Source organism: Stigmatopora nigra, chromosome 6 (assembly GCF_051989575.1).
Source record: "Stigmatopora nigra isolate UIUO_SnigA chromosome 6, RoL_Snig_1.1, whole genome shotgun sequence".
Taxonomy (NCBI): domain Eukaryota; kingdom Metazoa; phylum Chordata; class Actinopteri; order Syngnathiformes; family Syngnathidae; genus Stigmatopora; species Stigmatopora nigra.
Window position 1 is genome coordinate 16,156,519 of NC_135513.1, and position 19,143 is coordinate 16,175,661.

Here is a 19,143-nt window from a genome sequence, read left to right on the forward strand (position 1 = left end):
CACCAACTCGTGCCCCACTTATACAAGGGTGTTGAAACGTTTTATCCAAGGAAATGGGGTGAAACACTTAGTCATTTTTTGGACAAAATGCTTCATCCACCACTGAATACTTATACTTATACACTTAAACACTTAGATATTTTAACTTATTCTTTTAACTGAATAATATTGGGAAAATCTTTGCTGGCATTGGGATTGGGATTCGAACCCAGGACCACAGAGGTGGCTGACTGATGACTTAGCCACTGGGCCACCACCCTGTGGGAGAAAGCAGTAGTGTTTGTAGTTTTACCTCATTCATTTACCTGAATAATATATTGGGAAAATCACTGCATGGACTTGGACTTGGATTTGAACCCAGGACCACAGAGGCAGCAGACTGATGACTTAGCCACTGGGCCACCACCCTGTAAAAGAAGGTAGTAATACTTATACTTTTATCTCATCCATTTACCTGAATAATATTTGGAAAATCACTGCATGGACTTGGATTCGAACCCAGGACCACAGAGGCGGCAAACTGATGACTTAGCCACTGGGCCACCACCCTGTGAAGAAAAGTGGTAGTACTTGTACTTTTATCCCTTTCATTTACCTCAATAATATTGGGAAAATCTTTGCATGTTCTAGGATTCGAACCTAAGACCACAAATGTGGAGGACTGAAGACTTATCCACTGGGCCACCACACCGTGAGAGTAGGCAATAGTACTTATACTTTTGTCTCTTTCATTTACCTGAATAATGTTGGGAAAATTCTTGCAAGCACTTGGATTTGAACCCAAGACCAAAGAAGTGGGAAACCGAAGACTTATCCACTGGGCCAGCACTCTACAAGATAGGGCTGTTCTCAATGCAATTCCATTTTTTTCCGTTCAAACCCAAGCCTTGATGAACAATTGGAAGCATTTCCACAAATGAGCATGACAAAATAGAACTGTTCAGTAAAGTATACAGTGAGCATTGTCCTTTTTCCACTTGGTTTTGTTTTGGCAAATGGAATGAATTGGGTACAGCGATGGCCGCCACCACAAGTAGCACGCGTGGTCTTAATGCAGTTGCCAGGCAACACGTTGCATTTTTAATGACATGAGTATTACGGCATCACGTGTACATTCCACAATGACGTCATTTCAACCAGCATACATTTGACACGACGGGCAAACACTGTTGGTGCGCTATTCTAAAGCGTTCAAATCCCACGCCGCCATCTAAAAAGCCAATGCTGTACAAAAGAAAGCTTGATTTGTTTCTTTTGGGTTTTTTTTTTTTGCAGGCATTTTAAGAACGCAAATTGACAGCTTTTCAATTGAGACTTTTGGTCAAGGTTGCAGACAACTAAAGGAAGGAATCCAAGAGCAAAAATGTTTCCTAAAAAACCTTGTGGCCAGATGAAGCAAAAAGCACATTGTCGTCTTTCCGGCCGTCAAGACAATGTACAGCGCCTACACTCCACTAACTCCACTAAATCTGTCTATTACACACAAAGAGCATCTTAAATGTCATCTTTCCGCTTTTGGAATGTAAAGTGCTCGCTGATCTTATTGACTGCCATTAAAGGCTCTTTGTAGTGGCGCGTGGGATGACTCCAAAGCGTGGCCGCCAGCTTGTCTCGAACGCTGGCGACCTTTCTTCTGGCCATCAGATCGGCCCTAGCCAAAATGTGCGACTGTCCCCCCGTGAGACAACACTTTGTGCGTATTTACTGACCTTCACGTCCATCAAAGAATTTAAGTAAGGCCACGACTAGCGAGGCATTTAAGTAAGCGACTTTCCTTGACTTCTGAGAAGAGAGAAAACACATTTTAGACGGAAAAAAAAAAGAGTGCCATTTGGTGACGTCAGTTATGGAAAAACTCCACTCTAACCCACTCACCGGGCGTACTTGCATTTGATTGGCTAAAATATTAGCGGCATGGCCAAAATGTCTGCCACTTCCCCCAATTACTGGCTCTGATGGCCGTTTTCCTCCGTTTGGATGGGACATCCCGTTTGGATGCCCCTCGCCACTCCGGACATTTCCACGCTCACACAGCCGTCTATTTTAAACGAACGCGTTGCGCGTTGAGCAATGGAGCGGCGCCGGCCGAAGGCGAGGACAAGTGAGGAGTGGACGGGCCTTGGCGGGAGCCTCGCGCCGTGACTTCCGTTTTCAAGAGCTCCGAGGAGTAAGAGGGCGGCGGCGGCGGCGTTCCGCCCTGCGGGAAATGGAAGCCCCGCATCTCCACTTCTCCGTCCTTCATCAAAAGGTCTTGGTTCCGGTCCCCCCAAGCGTCGTGGCCGGTCCGCCATCCGCCCAGGTCTTGGCAACTTCTTTGGAAGCCGGCGGAAGGGCTCGGGGAGCACGCCCCGCCGTGGGGCTCCGCCGCCTCGCCCCGGCCCGCCTCCATCAAGTCCTGCACGGACACGGACTTGCCCAGAGCGCAGTCCGGCCGAGCGAGATCGGAGCGGCGGCAGCCCGGCGTGGCCAGCTCCAGGCTGGTGTGCCTCCTCCAACACCCCTCCTCCTTGGTGTCCAGCGGCTCTTTCGCCGAGGTCCCGAGGAGCAGAGCCGGTCGGCCGCCGTCCTCGGTGGGCCATCCCAGTCTTCCGTAGAAGGCTTCCGTTCGAGGGGGATTTTGGCCGGCGTCCAAGTTGCAGAGACCTACGTTCCGGCCGGGAGGGGGCGGCGGCGGCAGCTTGGCCAGGAGACAGAACTCTCCGTCCGCCGCGCCGCTGTTGGCCGTCGGGACGGGGTGGGGGAAAGTCCCCGGGGTTTCCTCGCTCTCGGGGGTGGCGGTCGGATCCGGATCCCAGGGCCGGCCATAGCGCCGGTGGCCGTGCGGCGACGGGCTGAAGGAGGAGGAGGCGGGGCCCGAGGGCGGGGTGGCGCCGCGGGTATCCCGATCCGCGGGGTTGGGGGCCGCCAGGACCAGGTGAAGCCCCGGCCGGGCGGCGCTCGGGGACGGCGAGCTCTTGCCGTTGACGGACGACTGGAAGTCGCGCCTGGGTTGGAGCTCAAAGAGGGGCAGAGAGGAGAGGCCCAGCGCCGCCGCGGCCGAACCCTTGCGCAGGACCTGCCGATAGAGGTCCAGCAAGGAGTCCATCTTGGACTCGATGGACTGGACCTGTGGGGAAACGGTCGCAAAAGTTGATAAGTGAGAGGGGAAAAAAAAATTGGCAATAAATGACTTTTCTAAATCATTTGGACGCTCTTATTATTATGATGAAGCGATGATAACCTGACGCTCCACTTTGCAAACGCGGCCCAGCATGCTCAAGTCCTCCAGCAGATCTCCGTCCGACAGCAACTTTTCCCGAATCTTCTTGTCCAGGGGGATCTGTCCTTTGCCCAGGATTTGGTCCACCCTACAACAGTAGACCAAAGCCAAAAGGGAACGTGTTCATTGATGCCTTGGTCAGGATGAAAGCCATCTACAATTAGTGAGGTTAATTGTAATCTATGGACTCATTCGGTTTCCATTTCTAAAAGCCCAGCCTTTCTTTCAACATGCAATGATGAAAATGGACACACACGCAATCACACTGGTCTTATGTCTTGAGACTGAAAAAAAAGCCAACTTTCAACCTCTGAACAACAGATGGAAGCAAAGAGCAAGGGATGGCGGCGCACGCCACCACAGGCTAGGCCACTGCTTCTTAACCTGGTTGGTTGGAGCTGACCACATTTAATGTGATTTATAAATTCAAGATATATAAGAGGCAGAAGCCAGGTTAAGAACCACTGGGCTAGACTCACTTCCCTTTCAAGTGTGCCAAATAAAGGAAGGAAGGAAGGAAGGAAGGAAGGAGTGGTGTTAAAGGCGCTAACGCTAATGCGCCGGCCGGCCGGCCGGCGTCTAGAGAATGAAAACAAAGTCAACCCGTTGGACGGGAACTCTGACCCTTGGGAGGAGTTCTTTCTGTAATAGAGAGGCAGGGAGGGGGAGGAAAAGGTCTTGGCGCGGCCACTCGGGGGCTGGGGGGGCCCTACAATCATATCCAGCCTGCGAGGAAGCAAAATGAACACACTTACTACATTCGTGCATCAAGGAAACAAGAAAAGAAGGAAAGATGGATGGATGGATGGATGGATGAAGGAGGAGAAGTCAAGCCAGAACGGGATTGTGGCCTCAAAATACGACATGTCGACTTGAACACATGGAATCAGAACCAATATATGTTCTGCCATTCCTTCATATTTATCTCCATATTTCTGACATCTTCTTACTAAAATATTAGCAGATGATCCTCTTTGCAAAATGAATTAGAGGAAAGACAGATGATAACCGTACTGACAAAATCAGTACGAACTTTCGATGATGAAGGCGTTGTTTACTGTACTGTGCTTACTGGTCCACATATGAAAAAGAAAAAGACGTTGTTCCCACCTGGTTTGTAGACTCTTGATGCGACACAACATGTCCAGGTGTCCCGCAGAGTACTGCTCGATGACATCCTTGACATCGTAAGGACGCAACGTTTCCTTGAACTTTTTCTTGGCCACGTGAAACTTCATTATCCTAAAGAAAGAAGAAGAAAGAATTTGGTCTCAATCCACAAAGAGTGCCAGTTGTTGTTTTGAATTGGAATTTGAGCAAGACTACATTTGTACATTTTCCACAGCGTGCGCATACAATCAAGCCAGTGCACCGAGCAAGGTCCATCCAACGAATGAAGTGGACTTGGACTAGCCCAAAAAGAATGCACATCTGTGACGGTGTTTTTACCTGATTGCTCTTATAGCAGACTTGACGGAAGGCAGCAAGTCATCCACTGAGATCTCGCAGTGGCAGCCTCTCTCGTCATAAGCGTCTTCTCCCGCCACGTTACAGTCTGCTGGAGAGAAGAAGAAGAAGAAGAAAATGAAGGAAAAACGTCCAATGATTTGTTGATTTTCTTTGTGCGACCCCTCCATCGTGACTGACCGTCCGCGGCGGAACGCGACTGGCTCTTGAGGCGAAGCGAGGGCCTGAAGCGCGTGCGATCGTTGAAGCTCCAGCTCTTTTGCACCTTGGCGGGGCTGGCGCCCTCGCCGCCCTCGGCCGCCGGGGAACGCCGGTCGTTGACGGAGGACGACGTCTGCCGGTTCTTGACGCTCTGACCTCGGGGGCTGGCCATCCTCACCCGTTCCTTGAAGCTCAGCTTCTGGCTGTACGGCCCAAAAAAAGAGAAGAAGGCAAAAACAACTCATTAAAAAGAAGTGTGCAATTCAAAGGACGCAATCCCTTTTTGTGATCTGAACACGCCAACGGCATGGCCAATAACTAACCGCAAGATGCACTACGGCACGCCTTGCCGCAAGATGCGTATCGGTGACGTTAGAAAATATGAATGTATACGACGGGGGGACATGGGGCGTTGTTTAATACGTTTTTTTCGCCTTAACAACAGAATGAAGCCATTGGATTTGTAGCACTTTCCCATAATACCAAATAGCACCTGAATAGGAGGAATAGTAAGTGAAGAATTATTTGGATCGAAAAACAAGAGGAAAAAAAACTGCAAAGCAATGGCTAAACTACATTTGTATGTTCCAGCACTATTTCCATTTCTTCTTCCAGTTGTTTAGAAGCAATGACTGACATTGTTTTTTTTTTTTTTTGCTATTTAGAATGTCAGCAGGCAAGTGGAAAAAACCTATCAAATGTGAGCGTTTTCAAGGCAAAGTCGCAGTCATTTGTCAGGCAATCAGAGCAAACAAGGTGGCCATTAGTGTGGGAAGCGCTGGCACAAAAACAAATGACAATTCCACCTGGGCTAATAGCCAAAGGCCAGCCGCCATGCACCAAAGTGGACGACACTGTGTTCCAAATGATTAGGCACACGCGCGCGACACGGTGGAGGAAGGACGCATTTGACATTTTTGGGGGAAATCTTTTGCACCTTTCTACTTTCAATTCTGAACAAGGACGGTTGGCAGCCTCCAAAATGACTTTCCCTTCCCCATCACTCATTCAATTGTGCCACCATCTTTTTTTTTCTTCCACACGTTGGAGAGGAACAGGTTTCAAGCGGCAATTAGTCCCCCCAAAAAAAGCAACTATGTATTGCGCATTTCATAAAAATCCTTATGCTTTTTATACGTCGGCGTATGATAGAGAGTGCAGGCTAATTTATTCCGATAAGAACGTAGATTTTAATGAAAATTATTTGGAGACTGAGGACGGGAATTTCAAGCGGGAGGCTCCCGTTTCCTTTCTACATTTATAATAGCAATACTGATGTTCTTTTGGACACACGCATAATTGTGCTATCTTGTTTTGTTAAATTTCCATTCATGTACAATCACTGAAAATGTGCTGTTATATTCGATGGACTCATTTGGAACACAGAGTAGTATTTAAAAGGCGTGGCATTCGGCAAAACGCGTACAGAGCAGCGGTGGTATACTTATGTTTCCGAGTCCGACACCTCCTCACAAGCTTCCCTTTACGACTATAGATTTGACTACAAAAATAAATCAATCAAAAACAAGGGCACATAAGATATCCAATGAGGCTTGCGAGACACATACGGTTGGTACTTGTGAATTTGACAAGTGGGAAGAAGACAGCAAAAAAAAAAAGAAAGAATAATGCAAACTTTCTAATTATGGCCAAACAACAATAATAGATCTGTGGTCACAAACCTTGTTGCTGGTTCGCCGTGTTCTCTTCTGGAGTTTTCAGTTGAGGGGAGGAAAAAGAAGAAAGAAATGATATTAGACGTCATTCACAATATTTCAAAAGTTCCCTGACCACATTGCAGTACATTTCAAATAATTTTCAGTTTGACATTATTTGGTAGATTCGTTATTGCCTGAGGGGAAATATATCCTTTTAGAAGGCCCCATTTTCATATTCATGCATACAGCCATCGATAGCAAGTCATACTCCTAATAGTCCTAAATGCATAGCGTGTGGGCAGATTCCCGTGCACTTTTTCACCCTTGGACACTTTCAATCCTGCGGCTTAAAGGCCATGCTGGCTATTTATACATTTTTACAGGCCAATGTGCTTTTGGACACCCGCGGCTCATACTTTGCCCGTCCCTCATCTACAAGCGCCTGTGCCTTAATATCATATCGTTTGGTGAAAATGGGAGTAGGGGGACTCCCATCTCACGTGGGGGAACGTCATATATCCATTCATCCATCATAAAAGGCTTTGGCGTGGTGGTACTTACTTGGTGGGGCTGCAGGTATGCAAGGCCTTCAAGTGAGGCTTCCAAGTGGCGATGGAGACCGAGTGTTCGTCAGCCGCGTAACTACGCCAAACACACTGAAAACCGGGAAGAGAGAAAGAGGTGATTAGTGAAAAGAGGAACACCGGGTGGGGTGGCACACGTCTTGGCTCGGGGCAGAGGTCACGCATCAATACGTGCTCTCGCAGTACCGCCAACCCGGCCGCCCGCCTGCCACGTGGCATCTAGGCACGGCGTGGGAGAACCGCGTGACGCCATCGCGCCAAAAGCAAGACTACAGAAAGGCTTTGGTCGACCTTCAGAAATAGTCAAAGAAGAGGCTTCCATTGTTTGACCTGGATGAGGTAGGCCGCCGGGTTTCTCCTCTTTTCAAAGTGCTTCTGTCGGTGTTGCTCTTGGACTTTGAGAGCAAAGCCCGATCCCAGAATTCCCTGTCAAAGTCAAAAGGAAGACATTTATATCAGAAGGAGGCGGCGCTTCAACTGTCGTCTCATTTTGGCTCGACGTAGAACGACGCCCCATCCTGACTAGCCCAGATTTTTTAAAAGAAAAAGAAGGTGGCGTACCGCGGGTAAGGCAAAGAAGGAGATGCCCAGCAGCGCAAAGCCGGCAGACAACATCCGTCCCGTCCACGTCTTTGGCGTCTTGTCCCCGTAGCCGATGGTGGTGAGAGTGATCTGGAAAAAAAAAAAGACACGCCCAGATAAGTCACAGAAACCACATTTTGAAAAGGTTTTTATGACAACTCACCGTGCCCCACCACAAAGCGTCGGCGTAGGTGGCAAACTCCTTGTTGAACTTGTTCTCCACCAGGTAGACCAGGAAGGAAGAGAAGATGAGAACCAGGAAACCAATGTACCAAGCCGTCACCAATTCCTGTGGGGACACACCAACATTCACAAAAGTCAAACGTCAGAAAGAGCGCCTCAATGTGGATGTTCTCAACTCTTAAAGACGTATTTAAAAGTTTGGAAAGTGACTTGGAATTGTATTTGATGCCCCCCCAGAGCCAGGCTTTCGATCAATTGAGATTGAGAGCGCCGTTGTGGCCGCGCTCGTGTGCCAAGCCAGCGAGAGTAGACGCCACTTGCTTGCTTGCTGTGTGTGACTTTGACTTGTTTGAACATCACCTTGGGCCTATTTTGGGCTGGCGTTGACATTTGTCACATCAATGATTTTGGAGTGCATTTGGGCAATTGTGGCGTCTGCTGCTCTTCATTTCATTCCGTCCACTGGCTGCCTCACATGCCATCAAATAAATGGAGCAAAGTCTTCTGGGATTGAAATGTACTTGGACGTTTTACCCCCACATTTGGACTCTAGTCCTATTCTTTTGAAGGGAATTCATGTAGGATTTGTTTGTAACACATTTTACTGGCATCCATCGGGCAGGCATACCTTGCTGTGAGCGTAAACCACGGAGCCCAGCAGCTTCCAGGTCCCCCCTCGGCGGTCCATGCGGACCATGCGCAAGATCTGCAGGAAGCGAAGGCTGCGCAAGACCGAAGTGGCAAAGATGTTGCCCTGGCTGCCGGCCGACACCACGGCCACCGATGCGATCAGCACGATGATGTCTGCGAGGTCACACAGACAAATGTTCAGGCTTCGGGCCTCCGTCGGCGTGAACACCACATATGAGCGCGCTATGAAATTGCCCTTCTCAATTCTCAATTGGCATTCTTCTCTTAAGAGCTTGGACCAGTACACTCAAGGACACGCCCACAAACGCCACTTGAGTATTTTGGACCGGGCCAGTGCGGTCCGGGAGACGAGAAGAGAAGAGAGGGGAGGCGGTAAAAAGAGAAATCACTCACCGATGACGCAGAAGGGCTTCCTGGCAAAGCGGATTCGACCCTGCCAGCCTCGGTAGCGACAGCAGCATCCCGCCGACCAGATGCGGATGATGTACTCCAAGCCAAACACCACAATCATGACAAATTCCTGCGACGTGGTGGACAAGGACCAGGACCGTGAGTGAATAGACAAAGCAGAAGGAACCAAGAAAGAGAAAATTATTAGTACTCCAGATTTGGACATATCCAAACATTGTGGTCATCAATCTGAACATAAGCTAAAATAGGCAAATACATGGTCAAAAAAAGTAGCACATGGAAAAGACAATTTCTGCTGAAATTGCTGATTTTACTCCAAACTTGGTCTCCTACCAAAATAAGCAGGCAGTAGGAGGAGGAGTCCTGATGAGCCGGAATGGTGGAGAAAACGGACAGGACCAGGCAACTGAAGACCAAGATGAACCTGCACACAAACACACACACACAAAGACACGACATCAAAATGACATTTTTGCCTTTGCGGGATTGTCATCTGAAAATGTAACAAAACATGTGGTTACAGAGAAACTCGGTTTGTCTCGGCTTTTCTGCACACCTTAAAGGAAGAGAAACATGGCCATCCACTTTTGAGGTCAAGGTAAGGCGTGCGCACCTAAAGGCATCCATCTCATCCCGGAGGAAGTCAACCTCAGCCACGGAGCGTAATGAAGCAGAAAGGAAGGAAATGGAAATGACTTTGCCGCCGCCGCCGCCGCCACCGCCGCCGCCTCCCCCTTCCGGCGGCACACCCATGAGGCGGCGTCGCCAGCCACCACAAACGATGCCTCTCGGAGCCTCGGCTGGCCGGGATGCTGTCCGTGGTTCTGAATTCAATCCCGGCCGGCCCTTCTGCTTTCCTCTTTCTTACGCAAAATCCGCTTTCATGGACTGTGATGAAAAGCTGAAGCTTTTTCTCTTTGACAGAATACAATAGAATCCCTCTCAAGACTTCACATTGAAATAGGAAGGAAGAAAGAAGAAATCTTGGCGAGGAAGTCAAGTCTGACGACTTTTTCTCACCTGACAAATCTCATCAAAAGCTGACCATCCAAATCTAATCTTTGACAGTCAATGGTTATGACATTGACAGAGAGAGGAAATCCATGGCTGCGCTTTAAATCACGTTCAAAGTGGAGGAACAAGCACAAAATGTACTGCAACTACACTCAACATGCATATCACTACTACAGGCTTAAACATACAGTATATACATTTGCATATAATATTATTTTTTTAAAGGGCCTTTGGTGGTGGTGGTGTGTTGTTCCTATAAAAATGCTATTGTCCACCTTGTGGGCGTGTCCAGAAGAGTGGACTGTTATGATTGATCTGTGTCATTTTCCCAGCTATCGATCCACTCGTCCATTTAAAAATGCCCCGGATAACTTTCTGGTTCCGTCTAAATGACTTGGCGGTGACGTGTTTGCTTTAGTGCTGCTGACCCACTTTTCACACTAGATTTACATCGATTTGCTCCATTATTTTCCCTTGGTTGTATTATTATTACAAGTGTGTGTTGACACTAATTGTAATTTAGATCCTTTTTCGGTTGGTTTTCTGTGTAAGAATGATTCCACGGTGTCTCCATCTTGGCCGGCCTCTCTTCCAAACACATTCCCTGCCGTACGCCACTCGTGTGGACTTGTGGTATGTGACATTCCCCCGCCGCAGTGGGCTTCTAATTGGGATTAGCATACGGCGCACCAAAACAATACCCCGGTGTTAAGAGTCCGCCAGGTCCGGTGGTCTTTCTATTGGCCAAAGGCCCGCTAATCCCCGTGTCCCCCGGAGCAAAGCCCATTCAATCTGGCGGAAGGCGGCCTATTATCAGCGTGTGCTTATTGCAAATCCCACCGTGGCGCAAAATATGGAAGCCCAGCATCCGCGTTTGGCTGTTTGGACTAGCCCCTTGACACCCTTCACTCACGCCCAGTTCAAGAAGCAAAACATCGGGGGCCAACGACAAGGCTCGGGAACCTTTTGGACAGAAAATAAGCAACGTTTTGGATTAAAAAAAAAAATTAAAAACGGGGGCTGTTCGGGGGAGCCGATGGCGACGGAACTGAACGTCAACGGGACGAAATCGACTTGGCCAGACGGTCGAGGTGTCTGACGGAAAATTTCTATTCACGGTAGCAGCGTTTAAGAAAAAAAAGGAAAGAAGTGAAATAGCGGCCAAGTGTGCATTACAGACTGCAAGTCACTTCAAGACTTTCCATCCAAACGCGGTCAAAAAAAGAGGGTCTGCCAGCAGGAGCCGGCCGGCCGGCCGAGGAGGCCTTTTTCCACCGGGGAACCAGAAGACAATCATCCCCCCGGCGACTGGCTGAAATGCACAGAGAAAAGTGACGGTGGCCTTGAAAAAAAGAGTAAACGGCCCAGCCAGTGGATTGAAGTAGCGTAAAAGGAGAGAAATGGCTAAAATAATGGAGAGGGGGGGAAAAACAACAGTGAGAGTGAGAGAAGGTAAGAAGAGCAAATGAATTTGTACACGGCCGGCGCTCTCTTTCTTTTTCCGTCTGAGTAACACGCTCCTCTGGCGGTGAGCCTCGGACCACCGACGTCTTTCCATTGGGCTGTCTGCCACCTTCTTTATCGCTCCGTCTGCCTGCCTGCCTGCTTGCCGGCCTATCTGCGTGTCTAGCCTGATTACGCTATCATTCCCCTCTTCCTTTGGAGCTTCCTATCTGCCGCTTGACGGCGTCCCCACGTCATCCCGCTCCTATTTGAGGCCAGCTAGAGTTTAACATTCACAAAAAAAGCTCTCCAAATCCTTATCAGGGGGTTAAAAGGTCAAAAATATTATCCAAAAATCTCAGACTTCACCACATTTCTCAGGAAAATTGCATTTCCTCCATGGACACTCGCAACGAATTGGAGGAGGTCAAGAAAAATACAGGACAATTGTGGGTATTTGCATAGGACGCCATCAATGAATTCCCCGAGATCATCCATGACTCACGGGTTCGATCTGAATAGAGTACAAGTGTTTATCAAAACGGCAAGAGCCAGCGTTTCCCACCCACTGCAAAGCTGACGAGCGAGCCCTTAAAGTGGGCTTTTATGCATAGCGGCGGATGGCGGGCGCACAAGCTCCATTTACTTCACACCGAGCGCCGCCCAAGGGCAGAAATACGTCCACGGCTGACTCACTTCACTCCAACCGAAGGACGTTTTGCTGCCGTGATCCCTCGTACACGAGCACGCCTACGCTCGTGAAGGGGGGAAAAGGTTGCCAGATTGGAGCAAAAAAAAACTAGCCAATGACACTGTTTCACTTCAAGTGGCGCCCTGGGAGGCAACAGTGCCTACGATTGGGGGATATCGGCCAAAAATGCCACATTTATGGACCCACGCGTGGCTAAGAGGGTCTAGCACGCCAATCCATCCACCTTTAGACCGCCGTTTCCATCCCTGGCGCGCAATTACGTGTACCCATTTTCCACAGAAACCATGGCGTAAATATAAATACTAGCGGTACACGGCTACAATCATAGTCCATCTTGTATGTATAACTCGATAAAATGGAGTCTTTTCCATTGCAAACACATAAAAAAAATGGTGGGAGGGTACGCGTGTACTGACAATGTGCTCAAAGCCTTAATTACTAGAAGCGTAATGGCACTGTTCAACACAATGTAATTTGAGGTAGCGTGGGAGAGAGAGAGAGAGAGAGAGAGAGAAAGAGAAATGAGGAACGGGGGCTTGGCGGAATGGAGCTCCTGAAAATAGACACGCTAACGTCTGATCATGTGCGGCACGTGAGCCCGGGGAAGATCAAAACGACAGTCGTACAATCAAATGTGAGGAAGGCCTCGGTCCTATAAAACGCAGCCGTTAAAAAGGACGTCACCGAGGTGGTCGGCCGTGGCTGAAAGGCCTCTTCTCAAGTCAAACAAGAAGCCTGGGATTTTTGGCCTTGGCACGATCTTTTTCCTTTAGTCAGTCTTGGCAAGAATACATTGATCGGCCACTTGTAGTTGTTGATGATCGGTCTTCAAAGTCATCATCCAAAGAGCTGACCAGAGACTATATTTCAAGCCCCCACAAAGAGCGGCCGTAAATGCCATGGTTGCCATTGTCAGTCCATGACAAAACACGGCAGGAACGTTTCTCCGTTTTTACAGTCTTTGCCAAAATCCACAGATTGCTCGACATTGGAGCAAAAAAAAATGGACGGCTGGTGTCCCGGCACCCCCGTGTTTCTTCATGAGTGCGAAACTTTGCGTGAGCTCCCGACGGCATCTCCGTCCACCAGTCGGCGCTATTCCAAGCGGACGAGCCTGCCAGGCCTGAGCAGAAGCAGATGGTGGCTGGGAATTTAGCTTCCTATGCATTTATGTTCATCCAGGTGCTAAGAGCCGAGAACAAACACAAGAGAGCTTCAATGCATTCATAGGCAGTGGCGGTGGCGGTGGCGGAGTCTGCTCTTTAAAAAGTCATTCCATGATCTCTTATTCATGAGCAGCCAGGCCCACATTGGGCTTCATTTGGACAGCGGTGGAGGGTCGGCTGGCCATTCTGGACCAGGTGTATGCTTTCAACCCTTATTTTCAATCAAAATGGCCAGCTATCTGTATACACCCATACTAGGCGGAGAGAGTTAATTGTAGCTTTTGTGCTTTTGGCCCATTTCCTACAATCAACACATTCAATTCAAAAGCTTATTCTTCCAATACAAAGTGCAAAATAATGAAATGATGGAATGGCCTTGATGATTAGAATCCACAAGTCATTGCAGGTATAAACAAAGAAAGCTAATACTGTAGCAATTAACAGACACGTGACAAATGACTTTTGGTCTAAGAAAGACGCTAAAAATGACATTCTTTGATCCAAGCACGGGAAAACAGGAAAAAAAGGACCTTTAACAGCCCCAGTTGTTGACATTTTAAATAAAGAGAATATGAAGATTTACGTACCAGATGTTTAGAGTGAAAAAGAAATACTTTGGTGGAATCTACGCTAATTGTCACATCCGTCCTAAATCCCAATGGCTTGGCCATTTTTTTTCCCCACGTGGACCGGAGCGGCGTTACAGCGGGAACACCACACGAAGATTGTCAGGCGTGTCATGGATTGGCCTTCCCAAATGCAAGCTGGTCTCCCTGCCAGGATTTCCAGCCCGAAACACGGCCAAGCTTTCCAAAACATCTCAGCTCAGCTCAGCTCGTCGCTGGCTGGCCGGCGGCGTACAAATACTACGTGACCTTACTTTGCTCTCGTGGAGGCCGTTTTGCATGGCGTACGCCGTGGTGCCAGAGCGCGTCTTCTCGTGCGTCTCATTCTTTTGGAAGGCTTCTTCTGGGCCATCAAAACACATCTTTTCTCACTGCTCTATTAAAGACAGAAGCCCGAGTGGCAAATGTGCACTGCACTCACTTCCAACTTTGTTATTTCAACAAGCAGCTGTTGCACGCTCTTTCCCGCCCGCTTCACTCCACAATCTGACTTGACACCCGTGCTGTCAGGTAAAGTCTATCAAAGGCTGGAAAAATGGTGGAAATTTAAGCCTGGGTAAAAAAAGGGATGGCTTCAAAGTTTTCAACAAAAAAAAAATAAAGCCAAGATGCCAATGGCAATATTTGCACAGCGCATTGTTCAGCATTAAAGGCAGAGTCGGCAGACACGCGGAAAGCGGAAATGTAGACTCCGAAAAGGGGCCGATGCAAGTAGACAAGGTGCTCGCTCACATCCTCTTATTGGCTAACGTCCATTGGCCTTCTATTTTATGCAAGTCGGGAGAATGTGCTGGCCTGGCCAGCGCGCTTGGAAGTAAAACCAAATTTTAGAAGTATGGCATCTGCCAGAAGCTACTGGAAAATCAAATCAGAATCTTCAAAGAAAAAAGTTTTCCATCAGCATCGCCAATGATTTTTTTTTTTTTTTTTTTTTTTTTACTTGCCATTGCATGACCCCCGCCCCCACCACAATGTCTTTGTGAACGCTGGATGTAGATGACAAGGGACTTTGCCTGCAGTGACCTCCACAGCTCACTTCCCATTAATCTGTTCTGACAAGTCAGCTATATCAAAGTGCTAACAATGGCCAAAGCCATTCATTTCTGGGCATTTCAGCATTCCCCGGACAATATCGCAAATGAGCCAAAGCCTCGGCTCAGACGAATAACACGGATCCAAGTGTCAAATGTATTGTGACAATTGAACACCCATGGTGATCTTCTCCTTGATGTTGACAAAATTGCTCTTTCAAAAGTCAGTCCGTCACTGACTACTCTTAGAATGTGCCCTGGTGGAAGTCACTACCGGGCCTCTCGTAAGCCTGGCTGGACCTCGGCGAGGACCTAACGCCATCCGTCCCTCCGGGACCCATCTTGGCGGCCAGAGGGGCTAAACGGCCCATCCTAGCGCGGCGAGCATCGCGACAACTGCGCGGCTCTCACCGGCACCAGAGCCGACCAAGCTATTTTTGGAGCGGGGTCGTCTGTCCTGGGGGAATACTACACCGGGGATGTTTTGACTGCACCCTACTCACAGCATTTCATCCACGTGCTGCCCATTCGTACAAAAAACCTCATTAACGTGGGAAAAAAACCCTCTTAAATAGCTATAGTTTAAGAATGTATTAAACCATATGGGAAGAAGTACTGCACGATTTAAAAAAAAAACTAAATCCAAGACCTTTTCTGAGCATTTCACCAAAGCATTTGAATACAGTAGTCGACATTAAAATTTGACATCAGCAAGTTTACGTCACTCCTCGGTGCATCCCAATTTTTTTGCTTATCCTTCTGGTAAGGTGAAGGAAAAACTGGTGGCTTACCCCTACATTAGACATCGACCCCCTTCCTCACAAGCACGCACGCACGCACACATTTGTGCCCCTGAGCAGACTTACAAGGAGAAGAATTTGTTAATCCAAAAGTGCCATGAATGGCACTACTGTACGTGGGTGTATACCAGTGCGTCTATTTGAGTGGGATTGCGGGCGGGTGGGTGGGCGCTTGGGCAAGGCAGGCTGCCATGCAGGCAAGCAGGTTAGCTCCTGAGTTCCAACACTACTCAGTACAAAGACAGGCTCAGTTCTGCGAGCATAAGGATTTTTTTTTTAAATAGATTTCCGTCTTAGGTGCAGGAAAATGTGACGGCAAATAAGTGGCGGGGCTCTTCCTAACTTTCCGGCACAGCAAAGTACGCACTAGTATGTAAAGCGGGGCTGTCCATCAAATCAGACTGCCGTCATGAATACAATTGCAAATATAACTGCAAATATCATATGGTTGTCCGAGGGAAAAAAAATCAACAGCCTGTTCTATCATTGTGAAATGGATCATTTTTTTAAGGAACATCTTGCGGCGAACGTTGCGTACGGCTTTTGGTTACCGTGGCGACCGGGATGGAGAGAGGCGAGCGCCACGCGTCATCAAGCGGCCCAGAGTGCGCGCGTGCAAAATTGGCCACTCGGCAAGAGGCAAGAGGCAAGAGGAAAAGTCCAAGACCCCCTTTCTGGAGACAATAGCACAGCGGCCAGGTGCCAGGTTACGCTCAATATTTACAATGGACAGAATCATGTGACTGACCCTCGGCCAGGCTCAGTCAAGCAAATACATTGTCTGAACCGCTAAGCATGCTGGGGGTGCCGGAGCCTAGCCCAGTTGACCATAGGTCAACAACAACATTGTTTGATGGCACCATTAGAAATGGCTTTTTTTTCCCTCAATCCCCATTGCAAATGGCCTTTTAAAGCTTTGCCAGTGCTATAGCGCACTCAACAAAAGTTGCATTGTTGGGAGTAAAGCCCCCCCAAGCCTCTTCCGAAATGGACAGATTAACTAGAAAATGATTAAATGGTGACATAGTAACATTTTATAAACGGCCGCCCGCAGTTTAAACGCATGCAGGTCCTATTCTACTCACATAAAGACAAGCGCAAGGTTAAACGGTTCATTTCCTCAAAAGCCCTTCTCTTGGTGTCTCTCTTCTTCTCAACGTAATCTAATCATAAATGTATTTTTTTAAATCAGAATGTAGAGAAAATCCTATTAATATCTCCTTATGGGTAATAATATATTCATGTCATCAGAATCAATGTAGGAGAAAACCCTCTATTTTATGGGGTGGAGACAAAAGGAGGCACAAGGACAAAGTTTCCCACATAAAAATGAAGCCGCCACCTCGTGGCATGTCCCCAAAGTCCTTTGCAACTTGACAGCACTTTCCATCTACGTTTTTCTCCAAAGTATCCCAACAAGAGCCAACCAAGGCGGCTGAAGGATTTCATTAGCGCCAAACAAGACCACCATTTTGCTAAGATCGTGCCCGCAACAACGTCCATTGACCCGGCCCAGATGTTCTGCGGCCGACCACGCGTGCACGTACTACGGCACCCTTAAAATCCTGTTTGGGCTCACGCGAGTCCTGTGGCGCACAGACCTCAAGAGGGCTGCTTGGCTTCCGGCTGCGTCAACTTCCTTCCTTTTAACCGACATTTAAGCGACCCTTTCTCACCCTGTCATTGAATGAAAGTGCGATTGGACGTCCAGCACCGTCACTGGCAGTTAAAGTGCAACATTCATCTGGCACCAATTACTTTATCATAATTGGACGTCCGCTCCATTCTAGGCATAAGCATCGTCCCCACTCTTTAAAATGCATTGGACGTCTAGTACCGTCAATGGCAGACACTCACTTAAGGGGGCGTCCGAGCAAGGTATGATAGCAATTATTTTCCAGGCTACTTAAGTATGCAGTCATTTAGCATTAGAAAAAAAAATATGTTTATCGCCTAAAAAAACTAAATAAACCTGGTATCAACATGGACCGATATGTGTAGGAATATCGGTTGTAGACAAAGCAGGGATGGATGGCGCATCAGCATCAGCATAAACATCAACAGGTGCACCCAATGGGATTTTTGAAAAAGGAGTAAAAAAGAAGTGCATCAACTTACACGAAGGCATGGTAGATGAAAGCCCAAGCTCTCGGTCTCTCCAGCACGTTGTACAGGTAGTTCTGGAGGCGGCGGTAGCGAACGTTCCGGCGGCCGCTGTGCGCGCCGTACAGCAGCGGCTTGCCCAGCAAGCTCAGGCGGGCTCCCCGCTTCCCTCGGCGGGCGTCCGTAGTAGCGGCATCCCCTCCGACACCGACGCCCACGCGGTGTTTGGGAGACAGCAAGCCGTCTCCGGCGCTCTTCATCCCGTGGCCGGACTCGACATCTTGGACGCCGTAGCCATCGTCGGCGGCCCCGTGGCCGGGAGAGGTCCTCATCCAGAGCCCGGCGGCGGCGGGGGCGCCTTCATCGGCGCTCGGCTTCCGTGGCATGGCATCGCCGAGGCCGACGGAGGACGGAGCTTGTCGGAGGCGAGCAGAGTCGAGTGCGACGGCGGTGGCCAGCCGAACATAGGTTCGCGCTTGCACTTTGAGCGAAGCTCGGTTCTTCCTTCCTTTCTTGGTTTGTTTGGCTGTTTCTCGGCTCGCAGCTGCAACGTCACCGGCTGCCAGCCAACCGTAATGAGGCAAATCTCCAAAGAGTCAGTCGCTCGCCAGCCGCGTGTGCGCACGAGCGACCATCAATCGGCAAACTTTGGCGTCCACTTGCCTTCTTCGTGCGACACAAGCCGAGCTTCAACTGTTCACCACGAGAGGGGGGCGTACGTTTAGACTTTAGGGGGAGATGGTTTCAAGCCACTCGTTATGGGGTGCTTCTCATTTTCTGGGAGATGGTACATTTGCGGGTCATTTCTTTTGAAAAATGTGCTGAAAGAAAACACACACAAAAAAAATAAAGTGAAATCCCATCCCGGTACCGTCACTCCTGATTCATTTTCCACTTGCCTGCCTGCCTGGAAAAGTAACCACGAAAACCACGGAGGAAGAATCTCGGAGCATCTGCAGGAACGATCACCAACGATCACGCTCATGGAAAAGCATTCTGTTCAACCAAAAACTCCGCTTTCTGGGACAGTGGACAGCAATTCCAAAGATCACATCTTCGTGGAACAAGAGGCCGTGTATTCTCCCTCTTTGTAGCTGCAAAATTCAAAAGATAAATCAGTGTGCTCAAGTAACAGTTCACTAAAAATAATGTGCAGACAATGGAGTGGATACATTTGAAAATACTCATTTTCAGTGAGGGGGCCAGATCAAATGAAATCCAGTGTTTTCACCAATGACTTATGTATGAAGCA

The 19,143-nt window shown here is 48.6% G+C and overlaps 1 protein-coding gene across 4 annotated transcripts; it reads right to left on the bottom strand.

The window, feature by feature from the left end:
* Positions 1-301: 301 nt before the first annotated feature.
* LOC144198385 (potassium voltage-gated channel subfamily KQT member 5-like) lies at positions 302-18,748 on the bottom strand. Of its 4 annotated transcripts, none has more exons than XM_077719367.1 (15): positions 17,907-18,748; positions 9,330-9,420; positions 8,979-9,105; positions 8,563-8,738; positions 7,915-8,040; positions 7,731-7,841; positions 7,500-7,595; positions 7,147-7,241; positions 6,610-6,636; positions 4,907-5,130; positions 4,709-4,817; positions 4,370-4,501; positions 3,884-3,985; positions 3,221-3,347; positions 302-3,106 (listed from the first exon to the last, which is right to left on the bottom strand). In XM_077719367.1, exons 1-15 carry the CDS (start codon positions 18,275-18,277, stop codon positions 2,039-2,041), a joined length of 2,982 nt encoding a protein of 993 aa, XP_077575493.1. In that variant the 5' UTR covers positions 18,278-18,748; the 3' UTR covers positions 302-2,038. The 4 variants fall into 4 exon arrangements, with proteins under 4 accessions (XP_077575493.1, XP_077575494.1, XP_077575497.1 ...); XM_077719368.1 differs by having other exon boundaries at positions 4,709-4,814; positions 17,907-18,732; XM_077719371.1 differs by lacking the exon at positions 3,884-3,985 and having other exon boundaries at positions 4,709-4,814; positions 17,907-18,729.
* Positions 18,749-19,143: the final 395 nt, after the last annotated feature.

What these genes read in the sequence shown, in the direction of transcription:
- LOC144198385 (XM_077719367.1), bottom strand. Translation starts at nt 18,277, where the DNA reads ATGCCACGGAAGCCGAGCGCCGATGAAGGCGCCCCCGCCGCCGCCGGG. An exon ending in TGGTTTACGCTCACAGCAAG is followed by an intron (nt 8,041 to 8,562) that starts GTATGCCTGCCC and finishes GTGTCCCCACAG; the next exon opens with GAATTGGTGACGGCTTGGTA. An exon ending in ACGCTTTGTGGTGGGGCACG is followed by an intron (nt 7,842 to 7,914) that starts GTGAGTTGTCAT and finishes TTTTTTTTCCAG; the next exon opens with ATCACTCTCACCACCATCGG.